Source organism: Phyllobates terribilis, unplaced genomic scaffold (genome assembly GCF_046119375.1).
Source record: "Phyllobates terribilis strain yellow unplaced genomic scaffold, ASM4611937v1 Scaffold_9__5_contigs__length_417890890, whole genome shotgun sequence".
In the NCBI taxonomy this organism is placed as follows: domain Eukaryota; kingdom Metazoa; phylum Chordata; class Amphibia; order Anura; family Dendrobatidae; genus Phyllobates; species Phyllobates terribilis.
Genome location: NW_027362769.1, coordinates 406,171,252 through 406,190,645, shown reverse-complemented (window position 1 = coordinate 406,190,645; position 19,394 = coordinate 406,171,252). Strand labels below are relative to the sequence as shown.

General features: G+C 45.6%; 1 protein-coding gene across 1 annotated transcript; it reads left to right on the top strand.

The window, feature by feature from the left end:
- Positions 1–17,205: 17,205 nt before the first annotated feature.
- Positions 17,206–18,114, top strand: LOC141161462 (taste receptor type 2 member 40-like). The gene has a single exon (XM_073646273.1). It carries the CDS (start codon positions 17,206–17,208, stop codon positions 18,112–18,114), a length of 909 nt encoding a protein of 302 aa, XP_073502374.1.
- The last annotated feature ends 1,280 nt before the right edge of the window (positions 18,115–19,394 follow it).

Sequence of the window (19,394 nt, the reverse complement as noted above, 5' to 3'; positions counted from 1 at the left end):
ACATTATGGTCAGAACCTTCTGCGTCTGGTCCTGGATCCGACTCATAAAGATTCTGGGCATCAGTGCAGATCATTTCCTCGTCTGGATTCACAGAAGCGCTGGAGTCGACCTCTGATTCCCAGGCTATAGTATGAGTAAACAGCTCTGCAGACTCAACCATCTGTTCTACCTCATACTCAGACGGGCAGCTGGAGATTTGGGAGCTGTGAGGAAGCAAGTGCGATTGGGGTGACACCTTTGAGGACTGGAGTATTTGTGATGTTGAAGTTGATGTGGAGGAGAGCCCACTTAAAGGAGCACTTGATATCCGTTGAAGCACCTGCTGTTTTTGTGCCTCATCTGGAATTTGTAGCGATTGGCGTGGCCGTAAGAAAGGGATCTTATCACATTGTCCGCTAAAAGAAGTAGACATTTTAGTTTGGCTGGAAGATGGTCTTTCTTCTGCACCTACCCCACGGACACAACCTTTTTTCCCCTTCCCAACACGCCTATTCCCCTTTCCACCAGCAGCAGGCCTTTTTCCACTCATTTTGGTGGTTAACTAATTCACAACTCTGGAGTTGTTTGCACAAAAAAACAATGGATGGGAACCGAGCAGAGCTGAGTGGCCAAACTGTGGTATTAGGCCAAAACTATTGGCTGGGTTAGATGCAGAAAAAAAATATTTTTAATTTGCAACCTGATGGAGGTCAGTATAGATGGACTAATAGACCAAGTCCCACACACTGCTAGAAGCCCAAATATTTTTTCAGAGGTAGATGCAGAAAAAAATTATATTCAATTTGCAACCTGATGGAGGTCAGTATAGATGGATTAATAGAACAAGTCCCACACACTGCTAGAAGCCCAATATTTTTTCAGAGCTAGATGCAGAAAAAAATTATATTCAGTTTGCAACCTGATGGAGGTCAGTATAGATGGACTAATAGAATGATGCTATGCCCAAAAGATTTTACTTCACTAGGTGCAGTAAAAAAATTGGTATTCTATACACAGGTGGTATATCTTGCAACACAGATAGGCTACTCCACTGACTAACACACTCTGCAAGAGGCCAAAAAGGATTAGCTTTGCTAGATTCAGCCAAATGCTGTGAAAAAAAACTTGCACAGCACTGGCACAGACCTGCCTGGCAAAAACTGATAGGAACTGATGTAACCTAGTCCTGAAAAGGACTCCAATTACAATTAGTCTTTACTCCCACAATCTATCTATTTAAGAGCACAGACCTGCCTGATAAAAGTCGTAGGAAATGCTGTAACCTAGTCCTTAAAAGGACTGCAATCACAACTATTCCCTACTCCCAAGCTATCTGTAGATTTGTGCGAAAATTGGCTTGAAATTAACAAGGTATAGCGCACACAGCAACAGCGGTGCCGTCTAACACGCAGCTGCAGCAGTGAGAAAATGGTGGTGACGGGGAAAATGGCTTGGTCTTATAGGGCAAGGACATGTGACATACACTGCCAATGACACATGCCCTTGCTTGTGTGAAAAAAAGCACTTCGCTCCGTGTGTGCGCTGCTGATAGGCTGACAGATTGCACCTCCCCACTGCAAATGCGGGAAAGAGAAAAAAAAATGGAGATCTTCATTGTTCCTGCAGAGATCCATCCCCTGCCCCTCCCCCCACCCCGCTGTACACTCAAACTGCGGATTAACATTAATTTTCATCATTACTGAGAAAAAATCCAGTTATGATTTTGGTGCACGAACAGTTATCGAACATAACCTCGAACAGCCGAATTTTTCTCAAATTGTTCGTGTTCGCCGACCGGCTCGAACACCGCCCAAAACAGCTCGAATTTGAGATTGGCGAACAGTTCGAGTAGAACAACGCTCATCTCTAGTCAGCATGTCCTGGCTGTATTGAGATCCAGATTGCCACTCTATCCAGTACAGTTATATGGCTGCTACATCTGAAATCTCCTCTTTGCACTCACCCAGTGTGCGACCTTGTCTGTCACACTCTCTGTGTCTGGCTTCACTTTCCTCACTTCACATCTACTCTGTTACTTTCCCAACACAAATGCACAGAGGAGCATTAATGACACGTTAAACCATTGCATCAAACTTCAACATATGGAAAATGCAGCAACGTAACACATACCAGCACCATGAGGGCTGCACCGGGGTTTCTTCTCTTTTCACACTCTTATAATAATACTGAGTAACCAAAAGCTGACGAAAAGCATTGAATCAACAAACTGTAAGATCAAACTATGAGTCAGTCTCAAAACTTTTGGCCAGGACTGAACATCGTTGACATCCAACCTAGTAAATTCTCATCCTCCAAGATCAGTGGTGCTGTCCACAGACCGGGGATCACTGAAACTTAACTGGGCAGTCTCACCTATGAGATACAATTTATGTTACTGAGACGGCCATCGCTCAGGTATATTTGTCCACGCGGCTCAGTATAACGACTGCTGACATCATCACACAGCCCATAGGCTATGGCAAAAAGTGCAGAATTGTAATTAAAACATTTAATGATGTACTAAAAATGGTTCAGACAACAATACAACAAATAACACACACTATATAAAACCACAAAACAGAGCCGGGCATCTCCGACCTCCAGACTGTGGATGGAGGTCGCCTAAACCGCATGCACTTTGTTCTTGTCAGGATGTAGGCTCACACTAATGTAACCTCAATGCGCCTAACATGAATCCACGTGACGGTCTAATGCGGGTATACACCTTATATTACAGAAACCATAATACCAGGAGAGGTCTCACCCAACTCCTTCAGGTCTTCACAGGTGTCTCAGATGGTTCCTCTGAAGTTAATAGGAGGGAGGGCATAGTTCCAGTGCCCATTTAACATCCTTTTCAGTAGAAAATCAGGAGGAAAACGTGGAGTATGACAAACTGTGCAAAAAGACAAGAGACAAACACAATGAACATGTGGATAGCCCAAGGTATCCATAATTCATAAAAGGTAACAAGCAGTCACATGTGGAGTGAAGTATATACAAAATGCATGGTAAAAAGAATGGATAGAATTGCGTGCAGGAACATCTCCAACTTTTTCAAAATCACTCATAATTGTTTAACACTAGCGATGAGCGAGTATGTTTGACAGCTTTAATACATGTGAGGAATGCGAAAGAAACAAGCATTCCTCGCATGTATTAAAGTTGTCAAACAGTCGCAAATCATGCACACGGGAGCGATTCAAACATATCACGAGTACGCTGAAGATAGTCGGTACTCGCCCGAGCATACTCGCCGAGACGGTTAACAAAACATACTCGCCCATCACTACTCGCCACTGCTCGGTACTCTCCCGAGCATCACTGTGCTCGACAAGCTCGGCGAGTATTTCCGGGGTTGCTCGGTGGGAACTCGGGTCCCCTCCCTGCAAGTTTGGCGCTCTTTAGCGAGCCAATGAAATGCCACTCACTGTAATGCCGTAGCCATGTTGGTTGTGGTGCCGCCATGCTCGTCACAGTCTACTCCGGAAACAGGCAGTGTAGGAAGAGGTGCTGCTGAGCTAGGGAGACATTTGCTTGTTTATAGTTAGTGTAGATATTCCACAACATATATATATATATATATATATATATATATATATCCAACTAAACTAACAGTCCTTCTGAGGACTAATCCAGCTGCATATATTCAGTGGTGATAGCAGGAGTTAGGCAGGCAGGCAGTGTATGTGGCAGACTGCAGTGCATAGAGCAAGATGGTCCATTGAATGTCCTGTTAGTATAGCTATTCCACAACATATATCTATATATATATAGATATATGTATATATATACATATCCATCAAAACTAACAGTCCTTCTGAGGACTAATCCAACTGCATATAATCAGTGCTAGGAAGGCAGGCAGTGTATGTGGCAGACTGCAGTGTATGATACAGCACAAGAGGGTCCATTGAACGTCCTGTCTGCTGCTGTAATAATTGCAGAAATTTATAGACATAGCCCCAAATATCAGAGGCCAAGGCAATTTTTTTTTTATCTTAATTCTGGTTATTTTCTTAAAAAGCAATCCAGAGTACACCATTTTTCGGTTACAGGAAGTTTCACCCCCAGCAGTTCGCCCCCAGCAATTTGCCCCCAGCAGTTTGCCCCCATCAGTTCGCCCCCAAGAACATTTTGCCCCCCGCACATTTCGCCCCTATCATTTCGCCCCCAGGAAGATTCGCCCCTGCACATTTCGCCCCCGCATATTTCGCCCCCGGACTGGGGCGAACTGGGGGAGATATGTGCGGGGGTGAAATGTGCGGGGGCAAAACATCCTGGGGGCCAAATGCTGGGGACGAAATGTGCAGGGGCGAAATGTACCCGGGGGCGAATTGCTGGGGGCAAACTGCTGGGGGTGAAATGCTGGGGCGAAACATCCAATTCCCCCATTTTTCTGCTCCATTTGCTTGTTAGCACTGCAGAATACAACCAGATCTGTTCCATATTTCAGCGATAAAAATCCAGAAATTTGAGCTGAACGTGGAAAATATTGGCCTCCTTTTCCATTCTGTTGCAGTGTGTCGGTGAAGCTATTCACACTGGGTGTCTGCGAAGAATAGTATTAGTAAATTACAGGCCTGCTATTTAAAATCGTGGTTCTCTGTCAAAAGTATCACATATAAATGCTTTCCAAAATCAGCCATTTCTTGTGAACGCAAAAAATATTGTCCTCCATTTAGAATGGGCAAGGTGCATGGCAAGGGACGGGGAAGTGGACATGATGGTGATAGAGCATGCAGAGGCCCAGGACGTGGCCATGGGCAAGCTGAAATTGTGTCACAACAAACACCCACATCTTCTCGCCTGACCTTCCTGTCCCAATTACTAAGGGGACCGCAGCACACCACTATTGAACACAGAGCAGTGTCAAAAGGTTGTTGGTTGGATAGCGGATAATGCTTCCAGTCATTTTGCCACCACAACCACCACCACCCTGTCTTCCACACGGTCAAGTCTCAGTAGCCGTGAGTGTGGACCGCATATTCCTAACCCTGATCCTCCTTCCTCCCACCATGCCGAGTACCTGGATACAACTGATCCCATACCTGGACACTCAAAAGAGCTGTTCACTTTTCTATTTGTAGATTCGGGCCTCTCGCCCGGTCCATTTGAAGCGAGGCAAGAGGAGATCGCGTGTAGCGATGCCAAAATATTGGAGCAGCCACAGACACACGAAAGCGACGATGGGAAAGTGCAATTACTGTCGCAAGAGGTGGGTGATGATGATGAGACACAATAACCAGAAAGTCAGGAGGAGAACCAGGGTGCGGAAGTGGAAGACGAGGTGGTGGATGATATAGTAACTGACCCAACCTGGCAGAGGGTCATACAGAGCGAGGACAGCAGCACACTGGGGGAGGGAGGCGTAGCACCACAACAGGCAGGAAGAAGCAGCGCGGTGGCCGCAGACACAAGGCGGGAAAGCGTTCCTCGTAACGCCAACTCGACTGAAGTTGCCAATACAAGTGTTAGGTCTTCCCGAGTCTGGCTATGTTTTAAAGACTCTGCAGATAACCCCAAAAAGGCCATTTGCAGCATCTGCCAGGCCAGCATCAGCAGGGGTAGAAAAACTAGAAGCCTGACCACCACTTGCATGATCACGCACATGGCAGCAAAGCACCCGACTAAGTGGGCCAAACACCAGGGTACAGCAACAGTGTCTGACACCACTGCTTGTTCCGCTGTTGTGCTGCACGCCAATCCCCTGTCCATGGCACATGCCAAAATGCCTCCCACCCTGCACTTGGCATTGCACACTCTCAAGTAGCAACATCAGCAAGCACGTCCATGTCCTTGTCCCAGTGCAGCGTTCCGTTGTCCCTACCCCAGTCCTTGGAACGCAAGAGAAAATACGCAGCCAACGCTCCGCAGGCCACACTACTAAATTCACACATTTCGCGAATGCTTGCGCTCGAAATGTTGCCTTTTAGGCTCATGGAGATGGAAGCTTTCCGCAACCTGATGGCGGCGGCCGTTCCTCGGTACACGGTCCCCAGCTGCCACTATTTCTCCCTGTGTGCCATCCCCTCATTATACGAGCACGTGTCCCACAACATTAGCCGTGCCCTCAACAATGCAGTTACTGGAAAGTCCACACAACCACAGACACGTGGACAAGTGCTTGTGGGCAGGGATGGTACATCTCGCTGACGGCACCCTGGGTTAATATAGTGGAAGTCGGGACCCAGTCGGACCTTGGGACGGAACACGTCCTCCCGACACCGAGGATTGCAGGCCCTGGGTCAATCAGGGTTGCCCCCACATTCTACAGCTCCTGCACTTCTTCCTCCTCCTCGTCTTCAGCCTTCATCTCCGAAATGACCTCATCATTTGCAAGCTGGAAGCACTGCAGCACTGCCTCAGCCAAACCCAAACAGGCTGTGCTGAAGCTAATATGCTTAGGTGAAAAACCGTACAACGCTGAAGAGTTGTGGACAGTTCTGAAAGAGCAGGCAGATCTGTGGCTCACACCGCTGAACCTACAGCCAGGCATGGTCGTGTGTGACAATGGCCAGAACCTGGTGGCGGCTCTGAGGCGAGGCGAGCTCACACACATACCATGCCTGGCCCATGTGCTTAACCTCGTGTTTAAGCAGTTTCTCAAAAGCTACAAGCATCTGCCGGATCTGCTTGTCAAGGTATGCCGCCTGTGTGCCCATTTTAGAAAGTCAGTTACAGCTTCCACCGCCCTTTCCGTGCTTCAGCAGCATTTGCAGCTTCCAGCTCACCGACTGATCTGCGATGTCCCCACGCATTGGAACTCTACATTGCAGATGTTCGGAAGGATTTGTGAGCACAAGAGGGCAGTTGTTGACTACCAGCATCAACAAGGCCATCGGTATTCAGTTCAAACTCCACACATAAGACCTCAGGAGTGGACATGGATGTCAGACATATCTACCATCCTCCAAAATTTGAGGACTCCACCAAGATGGTGAGCAGCGATGATGCCATAATTTACGTCACCATCCCGCTTCTCTGTCTTCTGAAACGCTCTCTGCTCACAATTAAAGAGGATGCATTGCAGGAGGAGCACGATGAGATGGAGCAAGGAACCATACAGTGTGATTCCACACAGCCCAGCCTCATCTCATCACAATATGGATTGGGAGACAATGAGGAAGAGGAGGAGGAGGAAGAACACGAGTTAGTTGCCTGAACTATAGACGGTACTACCTGCACAACTGTCATACCGTCTATTCAGCATGGATGGCCTGAGGACAGGGAGGAGGAGGATGAGGAGGAGAGCATGGTCAGTCGTCCTCTTGGTAAGGACATGGAAGTTTTGCCTCTTTGCAGTCTGGCACACATAGCTGAGTCTATGTTACGCTGCCTTTCCCTTGACCCTTGCATTGTCCAAATTTTGAGTGACAGCCATTACTGGTTGGTGACAATTCTAGACCCATGCTACAAAGAGAACTTTCTGTTTCTCATTCCCGAGCAGGACAGGCCTAATAAAATGGTGCAGTACGAGAAGGCCCTTGTGCAGAATTATGCAAAAAGATTCCCATCTGAAAACGCTGGCGGCAGAGGGCACACTTCGTTGGACAACCAAGGAGTACAGGCGAGAGAGACACAAATGCAATCGACCAGAAGCAGAGGCAGGGGAAGACTGTCAAAGTTTTGGGACAGTGTTCTCAGACCCTTCCATCTCACAGGCCCTGAGGCGCGTTTTACTCTCCCAAGGAGGGAAAAGTTTTGAAGGATGGAGAGGGAGTACCTTGCCGACCGTACCATCATCCTCCGTGATTCCTCTGGGCCTTATAATTATTGGGTATCCACGCTGGACATGTGGCATGAACTGGCTCTCTATGCCTTGGAGGTCTTGGACTGCCCTGCCGCTAGCGATTTGTCAGAACGGGTTTTTAGTGCCGCCGGTGGAATTATAACCGATAGGCGCATCCGCCTGTCAACTGAAAATGCTGACAGGCTGACTCTTATAAAAATGAACAAGGGCTGGATTGGGCCAGACTTCTCAACACCACCGAATGATAGCAGCGTAACATAAACTCAAATACAGTGTCTTTTTTTGGGGAGATCTAACTCTATTTCCATGCACCTCTGTCTTCACACCCAGACATGGGTACACGCTTCCTGATTTTGTCTTTTTGCTCTTGTCCTCCTCCTTCTCCTCATCCTCCACATCCTGCTCCATATCACCACCATATTTATCATATCACCATATCTACGTCTTTTGCAAGGGACATTGGAGTTCCTCCAAATTTTTGACAGCCATTCAATTCACTGCAAAGGCAAAAAGTATGGGAGACCCACTTCCTAATAATAGGAGCATTGTTTTCAGGAGGCCCTCCAACCTCTATGTCTCTTGCAAGGGGCATTAGAGTGCCTCCAAAATTTTGGCAGCAGTTGCACTCACTGCATAGGCAAACAGAATGGGAGACCCACTCCTTTTTAATGGGAACATGTCGTACTCATTGCTGTAGCCCAGCTCTATGTGTGTTTCAATTGTTAGTGGGGTTTTTCCTAAATTTTGGCAGCCGTTGGACTCACTGCATACCCTATAACTGTATAGCAGACCCTCTCCTTTCTAATGAGAATTTGTCGTTACTGTGGTCCTGCTCTATGTGCCTTTAAATTCTTAGTGGGGTTTTTCCTAAAATTGGTAAGCCGTTGGACTCACTGCATACCCTATAACTGTATAGCAGACCCTCTCCTTTCTAATGGGAATTTGTCGTTACTGTTCTATCCTGCTCTATGTGTCTTTAAATTCTTAGTGGGGGTTTTTCCCAAATTTTGGCAGCTGTTGCAGTCACAGCATGGGTGTGACGCCTCTACTCAAAAGCCCCTTTTTACCCTGGGAGATGGGGAACTCGGAGTCGGGTCCTGTGATGGAGAGATGGGGTGCAGCCGTGGCCCGGACCCGCTCCGTGCCCAGGGTCGTCACATTAAAAGAAGGATGGTACGGGCTTATCCGGGTTGAGTGGCTGATCTCGACTACGCCACCTGTGGCACCTGGTGAAGGCCACCAGCGCTGCTGCAGTCCGCTGAGGCCTGGTGTTAGGGCAGCCGGTGTTGTTACTACTCCCCACAGGCGGAGCAAGGCCTCAGGGCAGAGGGGCAGGATGACGGGGGTAGTAGTCCAGAAAGTCTGCGCAGTGCGGTGTAGCGCAGAATAAAGAGTCCGGAGGCCATAGGGGTGAACTTCCAAGGCTTTACTCACATAAGAGATGGCAGAAGGAAGGCGACTCCCTGCTCCTCGCGGAGTTCTGCGGTCACCAGAGACGAAGGGGATCCGACAACCTCCGAGTAAGTCCAGTGTTCAATCAGGACCCCGCACCAGAGTGTTCCTAAACTACAGACCGCGTGCTTTCCTGTCTGTGTGTGTAAATAGGCCGGGTCTCCCTCTGAACTCCTCTCAGAAAAAGGGCACGGGTGGCAGCTCTGCTCCTTCCGATACCCGGTGGGATCCTCAGGGCCTACCGGGCTTCCCCGACCAAGACATGGAGTACCAAGGTCGGGTGTCGGGGGCCGGTACCCCTCTTGCAGCTGGAATCCCTCTGAATAGATCAGGTTGGCGAGGACAGGTGGCGTATACCGCTCCGTCTGCATCCTCCCTAGGATCCATTTGCAGTTGAGCTACACTCCTAAGTTCCGGGCCTTCTTGGTCGTGGTCCTTGACCGGGTTGAGACATTCATTGTCTACAACCTGCCCCTCGACTCAAGGCCAAGGTACGAGGGCTGTGTCTCGATCCGCTGCAGGTCCACACAGGATCCACGTTCAGGGTGGGAGATCACAGTAATTCACAGTTCAAAGACCCGCAACCAAAAATGGCTTTTTATTAAATATGAAATTTAAAGTGTCACTAAAATGTGAGTCCTCCACCCTCGCCCACTAAAATAGTTCCCCTAACTCTTGGTTCCCCAGTCTCCCTGTAACCAGGAGGGTAGCACCTAGTGCATTCTAGCCCCCTCTGGTGGAGAAATATGGTGTTGGATGCAAAGGTTGGGTCACGACTATCACACTGTTCTTACCTCAGAGGAGGAACACTACACTCCATTAAAGAAGTGCAGCATCCCTGTGGCGGTCGAACCCTCAGGGGCGCCACAATGGGCATTACCACTATAGGAGAACCGCTCCCTTATTATGGGAACATTTTTTTTACTGAGACCCTCCTCTATGTCTCTACAAATGGATATTGGGGTGCGTTCAAATTTTTGGCAGCCCTTCCAGTCACTGCATACGCAAGAACAGTATAGGAGACCCACTCTTTAATAATGGGAACAACAAAGCATAGCCGACTGCTGGCCCTTTAACCCCTTTACCCCCAAGATGGTTTGCACGTTAATGACCAGGCCAATTTTTACAATTCTGACCACTGTCACTTTATGAGGTAATTACTCTGGAACACTTCAACCGATCCCCCTGATTTTGAGACTGTTTTTTCGTGACATATTGTACTTCATAATTGTGGTAACATTTCTTCGATATCACTTGCGTTTATTTGTGAAAAAACGGAAATTTGGCGAAAATTTTGAATATTTCACAATTTTCAAACTTTAAATTTTCCTGCCCTTAAATCAGAAAGATATGTCACACAAAAGAGTTAATAAATAACATTCCCCACATGTCTACTTTACATCAGCACAATTTTGGAACCAACATTTTTTTTTATTAGGAAGTTATAAAGTTTAAAAGTTGACCAGCGATTTCTCATTTTTCCAACAAAATGTACAAAACCATTTTTTTAGGGACCACATCACATTTGAAGTCACTTTGAGGGGTCTTTATGACAGAAAATACCCAAAAGTGATACCATTCAAGGTGCTCAAAACCACATTTAAGAAGTTTATTAACCCTTCAGGTGCTTCACAGGAATTTTTGGAATGTGGAAGAAAAAAATGAACATTTAACTTTTTTCACAAAAATGTTACTTTAGACCCATTTTTTTTATTTTTGCAAGGGTAACAGGAGAAAATGGACCCAAAAATTTGCTGTGCAATTTACCCTGAGTACGCAGATACCCCATATGTGGGGAAAAAACACTGTTTGGGCGCATGGCAGGATTCGGAAGAGAAGGAGCCCCATTTGACTTTTTGATTGTAAAATTTGCTTGAATAATTAGCGGACGCCATGTTGCGCTTGGGGAGCCCCTGATGTGCCTAAACAGTGGAAAACCCTCACAAATGACACCATTTTGGAAACTAGATCCCCTGGGAACTTATCTAGGTGTGTGGTGAGCACCTTGAACACCCAAGTGTTTCACAGAAGTTTATAACATCGAGCCATAAAAATAAAATTTTCACATTTTTGCAACAAAAATGTTTTTCAGCCTACAATTTTGCATTTTCATGAGGGTAACAGGAGAAATTGCACCATGCAATTTGTTTTTCAATTCCTCCTGAGCACGCCGATACCCCATATGTGATGGAAAACCACTGCTTGGGCATACGGCAGGGTTCAGAAGGGAAGGAGCGCCATTTGACTTTTTGAATGTAACATTTGCTTGAATAATTAGGGAATGTGCCCCTGATGTGTCTAAAGAGTGGAAAACCCCCACAAGTGACACCATTTTGGAAATTAGACCCCTCAGGGAACTTATCTAGATGTGTGGTGAGCACCCTGAACCCCCAAGTGCTTTACAGAAGTTTATAACATGGAGCCGTGAAAATAAAAAATAAAACTTTTTCCACAAAAATGATGTTTTAGCCCCAATTTTTCTTATTTTCACAAGGGTAAGAGAAGAAAATAGACCCTAAAAACTTTTGTGCAATTTCTCCTGAGTACGCCAATACCCCATATGTGGGGAAAATACAGTGTTTGGGCGCACGGCAGAGTTCAAAAGGGAAGGAGCACTGTGTGACTTTTTGAATGCAAAATTGGCTGGAATTGAGTGCGGACACCGTGTCGCGTTTGGAGAGCCCCTGATGTGCCTAAACAGTGGAAACCCCCCACAAGTGACACCATTTTGGAAACTACACCCCTCAAGGATTTTATCAAGGGGTATAGTGAACATTTTGAACCCAGAGGTACGACACAGAATTTGATAACATTAGGTCATCATATTGAAAAAGTTGTTATTAGTCTTGAGCGCAAGTGCTCACTACTTGAGTTTGCATCGGGTACTCGGGTATGCACCATGCATCACGGGTGCTCGAGTGATATGCTCAAGTCCCCGCCCGCATGTTTCACGGTTATTAGACACTCAAAAAAAAACATGCGGGGATCGCTCGTGCATGGCATGCAATCCCCGCAAGGTTTTTTTGGCCGCGAAGCATATGGGGTAGAGACTCAAGCATGTCACTTGAGCACCCGCGATACTCAGTGCATACCCGAGCACCCGATGCAAACTCAAGTACCGAGCACTTGCGCTGAACACTAGTCCCCATATCATCATCTTTTTTTTTTACTTTTGAAAAAAATCCCAACCCTAACCCTAACCCTAACCCTAGCCCAACCCTAACCCCAACCCCAACCCTAACCCCAACCCCAACCATAACCCTAGCCCAACCCTAGCCCTAGCCCAACCCTAACCCAACCCTAACCCTAGCCCAACCCTAGACCAATACTAACCCAACCCTAACCCTAACCCTAGCCCAACCCTAACCCCAACGATAACCCTAGCCCATAGCCCTTTCCCAACCCTAACCATAGCCCAACCCTAACTCAACCCTAGCCCAACCCTTACCCTAGCCCAACCCTAATCCCAACCTCAACCCTAACCCTAGCCCAACCCTAACCCCAACCCTAACCCTAGCCAAACCCTAGCCCAACCCTAACCCAACCCTAACCCTAACCCTAGTCCAACCATAACCCTAGCCCAACCCTAACCCCAACCCTAACCCCAACCCCAACCCTAACCCTAGCCCAACCCTAACCCCAACCCTAACCCTAGCACAACCCTAACCCTAGAGTTTATTTTTTACGCCGTTCCTCGTGCGGTAGAAGTGATTAGACGACTTTATTCTTTGGGTCGGTGTGATTACAGCGATACCAGATTCATATCGGGTTTTTATAATTGACAGCTGTCACACACTAAAAGACACATATTTTGTAAAATCTAGTTTTTGCATCGCCATATTTTGAGAGCTATAATTTTTCCATATTTTGGCCGACAAAGTTATGTGGCGGCATGTTTTTTGCGGGATGAGTTAATGTTTTTATTGGTGCCATTTTCAGGCATGTGACATTTTTTGATCGCTTTCTATTCCGATTTTTGGGAGACAGAATAAACAAAAACCAACAATACAGCGGTACCACATTTATATTGTTTTTCTATGTTTTGGCGCTTTTACACAATAAAAGCTATTTAATAGGAAAAAATATTTTTTTGCATCTCTTTATTCTGAGAGCTATAACTGAGAGCTTATGGAGCTGTATGGCGGCTTGTTTTTTGTGGGACAAGATGACGTTTTCATCGGTACCATTTTTATTTATATTCGTCTTTTTGATCGCGTGTTATTCCATTTTTTGTTTGGCGGTATGATGATAAAGCATTGTTTTTTGCTTCGTTTTTTATTTTTATTTTTTTACCATGTTCACTAAAGGGGTTAACTAGTGGGACAGTTTTATAGGTCAGGTTGTTCTGTACGCGGCAATACCAAATATGTGTACTTTTATTGCTTTTTTTTTTCTTCACAATAATATTTATTGATGGGTACATTATATTTTTATTTTTAGTGGATTATTTATTTTATTTTATTTTTTATACTTTTACAATTTTTTTTTTCATTTTTTAACACTTTTTTTTACTTTTATTCTTTGTCTCACTATGGGACTTTCACTTTTTTTTACTATGATCGCCTGTATAGCATAGGGATGGAGCACCATCCCTGTGCTATGCAGGCTGTCAGCGCTGCAGATGCAGAAGATACTTTGGTCATGCACTGCGCATGACCAAAGTAACTTCCTGCAGCCTGGTGACCCGGATGTTGTCATGACGACATCGGGTCATCATAGCAACATCTGGGAAGCCGCGGCAGACAGCGTTGGAGGCCGGCAGGAGAGGTGAGTATCGCGATCACCTCCCCTTGCCACCGCAATCCTGCTATCGATTTTGATAGACTTACATTGGGCTCGTTGCTCGGGTCGAGCACCCGAGTATTCCTATGTGCTCGACCCGAGCAACGAGCACCCGAGCATTTTAGTGCTCGCTCAACACTATTTACACATCTCCATCCCTATGCTCAAACATGTGCTTCCAATAGGTGGCGCTAGAGGTCAAGTCCTCTATTTCATTGAAGAGACAATTTGCATAGTTAATTTCCCAGAAGGGCATGCAAGGCATACGTCTTCTCACTCTGACATGCCAGGCTTGTCACTCTCCACAAAGAGAAACCTTACCTCTTAGATCACAATAAATAAGCACATTGCAGGTAGACCCTGACTTGTCTCACATCCTCACTCTCGCATCCTTGTAGGAATGGCAGTCAATAAACACATATGAAGCAGCTTTGGAGCCATCCCCTTAGGCATTGCCCGTCAGGACACAATATCAGACCGCAGCTGTTCATACGAGAACATATATATTCGGGCACGAGGCTGTGCGTCACACATACAGTACAGACCAAAAGTTTGGACACACCTTCTCATTTAAAGATTTTTCTGTATTTTCATGTCTATGAAAATTGTACATTCACACTGAAGGCATCAAAACTATGAATTACCACATGTGGAATTATATACTTAACCAAAAAGTGTGAAACAACTGAAAATATGTCATATATTCTAGGGTCTTCAGAGTAGCCACCTTTTGCTTTGATGACTGCTTTGCACACTCTTGGCATTCTCTTGATGAGCTTCAAGAGATAGTCACCGGAAATGGTTTTCACTTCACAGGTGTGCCCTGTCAGGTTTAATAAGTAGGATTTCTTGCCTTATAAATGGGGTTGAGACCATCAGTTGTGTTGTGCAGAAGTCAGGTGGATACACAGCTGATAGTCCTACTGAATAGACTGTTAGAATTTGTATTATGGCAAGAAAAAAGCAGCTAAGTAAAGAAAAACGAGTGGCCATCATTACTTTAAGAAATGAAGGTCAGTCAGTCCGAAAAATTGGGCAAACTTTGAAAGTGTCCCCAAGTGCAGTTGCAAAAACCATCAAGCGCTACAAAGAAACTGGCTCACATGAGGACCGCCCCAGGAAAGGAAGACCAAGAGTCACCTCTGCTTCTGAGGATAAGTTTATCCGAGTCACCAGCCTCAGAAATCGCAGGTTAACAGCAGCTCAGATTAGAGACCAGGTCAATGCCACACAGAGTTCTAGCAGCAGACACATCTCTACAACAACTGTTAAGAGGAGACTTTGTGCAGCAGGCCTTCATGGTAAAAGAGCTGCTAGGAAACCACTGCTAAGGACAGGCAACAAGCAGAAGAAACTTGTCTGGGCTAAAGAACACAAGGAATGGACATTAGACCAGTGGAAATCTTTGCTTTGGTCTGATGAGTCCAAATTTGAGATCTTTGGTTCCAACCACCGTGTCTTTGTGCGACGCAGAAAAGGTGAACGGATGGACTCTACATGCCTGGTTCCCACCGTGAAGCATGGAGGAGGAGGTGTGATGGTGTGGGGGTGCTTTGCTGGTGACACTGTTGGGGATTTATTCAAAATTGAAGGCGTACTGAACCAGCATGGCTACCACAGCATCTTGCAGCGGCATGCTATTCCATCCGGTTTGCGTTTAGTTGGACCATCATTTATTTTTCAACAGGACAATGACCCCAAACACACCTCCAGGCCGTGTAAGGGTGTAAGGGCTATTTGACCAAGTAGAAGAGTGATGGGGTGCTATGCCAGATGACCTGGCCTCCACAGTCCCCAGACCTGAACCCAATCGAGATGGTTTGGGGTGAGCTGGACCGCAGAGTGAAGGCAAAAGGGCCAACAAGTGCTAAGCATCTCTGGGAACTCCTTCAAGATTGTTGGAAGACCATTTCCGGTGACTACCTCCTGAAGCTCATCAAGAGAATGCCAAGAGTGTGCAAAGCAGTCATCAAAGCAAAAGGTGGCTACTGTGAAGAACCTAGAATATAAGACATATTTTCAGTTGTTTCACACTTTTTTGTTAAGTATATAATTCCACATGTGGTAATTCATAGTTTTGATGCCTTCAGTGTGAATGTACAATTTTCATAATCATGAAAATACAGAAAAATCTTTAAATGAGAAGGTGTGTCCAAACTTTTGGTATGTACGGTACACCTGAGTTGGGTGCCAGCATATTGTCTGAACTTTCTTTTGAATTGATACAAACACACAATATATTTGAATATTTCATTGATTTCATAATATAAGTTACATTTTATTCACTTTTTTATCCCTTTTTCCCATTTCTCCCTGAGTTTGTTACTGGTTCCAGTATAGAAGACAAATCTGAATCATCTTATAAAATAGATGGGACTTCATTACTGTAAGTGGATTTTGGGCGTCCTGCAGAAGTAGAAGGGACTGTGCAGAGATTCTTCTTGTCTCTCCTTCAATGTGTCAGATTCCATAAATTCATTTTCCTCCGAGTCTCGTCTTCTCTCTAGAACGCCTCGTGTTCTCCAATGTAACAAAAAACCACCACAATCTGATTAACAAAGCAGAAGATTTACATTCTCTGAAGGGAAATCTCTTCAAACTCCTAGTCACGTTCTGTGCACAGATGCAATGAAGTTGTGGAATTATTCGAAATGAACAAATTAGTTCAATGTGAATCAAATATGTGTTGAATTTTATGACACTCGCAAATTCCAGCAAGTTCAAACACACACACACTTGATAGATGATAGAGCGAGACAGGAGAGGAGTCAGCAGCAGTGTCAGATGCAGTGTGATTGATCAGTGATCTGGTAAAAATGTATCTGTTTTTATATTTATTTTTAATGCATTAGAGAACAGCAGCAAGCTAACGCAATAAAAAAAATCTGAAATCAGTGTCATTCATAGACAGTCTACTGCTTGTCACAGGTGACAGTACTGAGTCTTTTCATTTCTTGTGCCATCCTTTTTGGAAAATGTTTAATAAATGAGGTTGAAAAGATTCTTAAAAATGTATTATAGGGTTGTAGAACATGAATGGAAAATGGAAGAATGTCAATGAACGGGGGTAAGAGAAAAACAAACCTTCCTCGGGACTTGCACAGGTTACAGTGGACAGTCCATTTTCCATGGACATTTGCATACTGGGCACATTTGCATCCTCAGTTGTCTTTCAGTAGATGAAGCACGGAGGTTTACTCCACTGGAGCTCATGTCGTTGGAGACGTCTTGTCTAACCATGAAGTGGTCTCTGTGGATGTCCGTCTACACTTTCATCTCTTGTTCTTTTGGGATAGTCATGAACTTCTTGATTTTTGCTGTGTATTACAGGGACTACACACAGGGCAATCCTCTGACAGCGTGTGACCAGATCCTGTCCTCCATGACCGTCAGCAGCCTCGTCCTGCAGTGCATACTGTCCATCAGCAGCACTATATACTATATAGAAGGCTCCATCCTCATTCCTAGAGGATTTCACATGAATATCGAATTTCACATTTTAACCTTTTTCATAATTTTTTTCCTTAGTGAGGTCAGTTTTTGGCAGACAGCTCACCTCTCAACCTATTACTGTGTTAAACTCCTCAATTTCTCCCATCGATTCTTCAGTTGGCTGAAGACGACCATGTTGACCTGTACCATGAGGCTCGTGATGGTGACCACAGTCGTGTCATTCCTCATCAACATTCCCTTTCTGTGGACCCTGCATCTAGACCATCCTTACAACCTGACAGAGGACCTGATCGCGACAACTTACACCTTCAATCTTCAGTCTTTACATGTTTGTCTCAACCTGACGTTGGGCAGCTGTCTACCCTTTCTTGTCACCGTCACCTGTATAAGTCTCAGTGTCCGAGCGATTCTGTGGCACGTCTGGCATGTTGGGCAGAATGGACTCCAGTTCAGCTCCTCTCGGCTTGGTGGCCTCATTTGGGCGGCCTGTACCATGAGTCTTTGTGTTTTCTGTGACTTGTCCTTCAGTGTGATTATCATCGGGACACTTTTATCATCATTCCGCATGGCCAGTGTTTTATATAACATCAGTTGGACAATTTTAACTTCCTACGGCACTGTGCGATCCATTATTTTAATAAGTGGAAATCCAAAATTAAGATATGGAGTGTTTAGAAGAAATGTCCACCCTTGATTTAATCTATAACTGAATCTTGATCTTATTGTTATTCTGTACTTGTTATGGACATTTACACAACACACACAAGTCTTACCCGTTTCCACCACTTTTTCTAATCTTTCCCATTTTATATGAACTACCTTCAACACGTTTGGCCAGCATCGTCCTTCATTACCCAGAAGAAAAATGTACTCATACCAACTGGAAAATTGGTAATGTGAGAGAACGGATTTCTATTTTACCCCCTAAAAGTTCCTATCGGCTCATAGAGGGAACCTTTCCCTAGGCTGTGACACTATTAAAAATGGCTACATGAGCTTATAAACCAGAAGTCCTGGGTACACCATACAAAGCTGTGCTGTATCGATTTCCATAGCACTCGTAAAACAAATCCTATTAATTTGGAGTTCAAAAGGCATAGAAAGGAGAGTGTATTTCGCTCACAGTAAAATTTATTAATGTACAAAAAAACCTCGTAACCGCTCTGCTTAAAAAACTTCCCTGGACCAGAGCTGAGCTTCTAACTATGGACTGGTCTCTAATCTGTCCTCATCGTTAAACTCCTGGAACACTTGGTCCACCCTCATCTGATCTACTATCTGATCTACTATCTCTCAGACAACAATCTTCTTGACCCGTTACAATCTGATTTCCGTCCTTACATTAAAGACTCTAATGATCTACTGACAGCTAAATCTAATCTGCGGATCACCAGCTCCTCCTCACTATGCTCCACTCTATCAGTCTCAAGGACACCCCTCTCCTGGTTCTCCTACTTTTTTGACTGCTCTTTCATTGTATCATTTGCTGGTTCTTCTTCCTCTCTTCTCCCCCTTATGATTGGAGTTCCCCAAGATTCAGTTCCAGGTTCCCTCTTCTTACTGTTGGGGTTCCTCAGGGTTTAGTCCTATGTCCCCTCCTCTTACAGTTAGGGTTCTTCAGGGTTCAGTCCTAGGTCCCCATCTCTTACTTTCGGAGTTCCTCAGGGCTCAGGCCTAGGCCCACTTCCCTTACTGTCGGAGTTCCTCAGGGCTCAGGCCTAGGCCCACTTCCCTTACTGTCGGAGTTCCTCAGGGCTCAGGCTTAGGCCCACTTCCCTTACTTTCGGAGTTCCTCAGGGCTCAGGCCTAGGCCCCCTCCCCTTACTTTCGGAGTTCCTCAGGGCTCAGGCCTAGGCCCCCTCCCCTTACTTTCTGAGTTCCTCAGGGCTCAGGCCTATGCCCACTACCCTTACTGACGGAGTTTCTCAGGGCTCAGGCCTAGGCCCCCTCCCCTAACTGTTGGGGTTCTTCAGG

Excerpts from the sequence above, each read along its gene's own strand:
- LOC141161462 (XM_073646273.1), top strand. The coding sequence starts at position 17,206 with ATGAAGTGGTCTCTGTGGATGTCCGTCTACACTTTCATCTCTTGTTCT.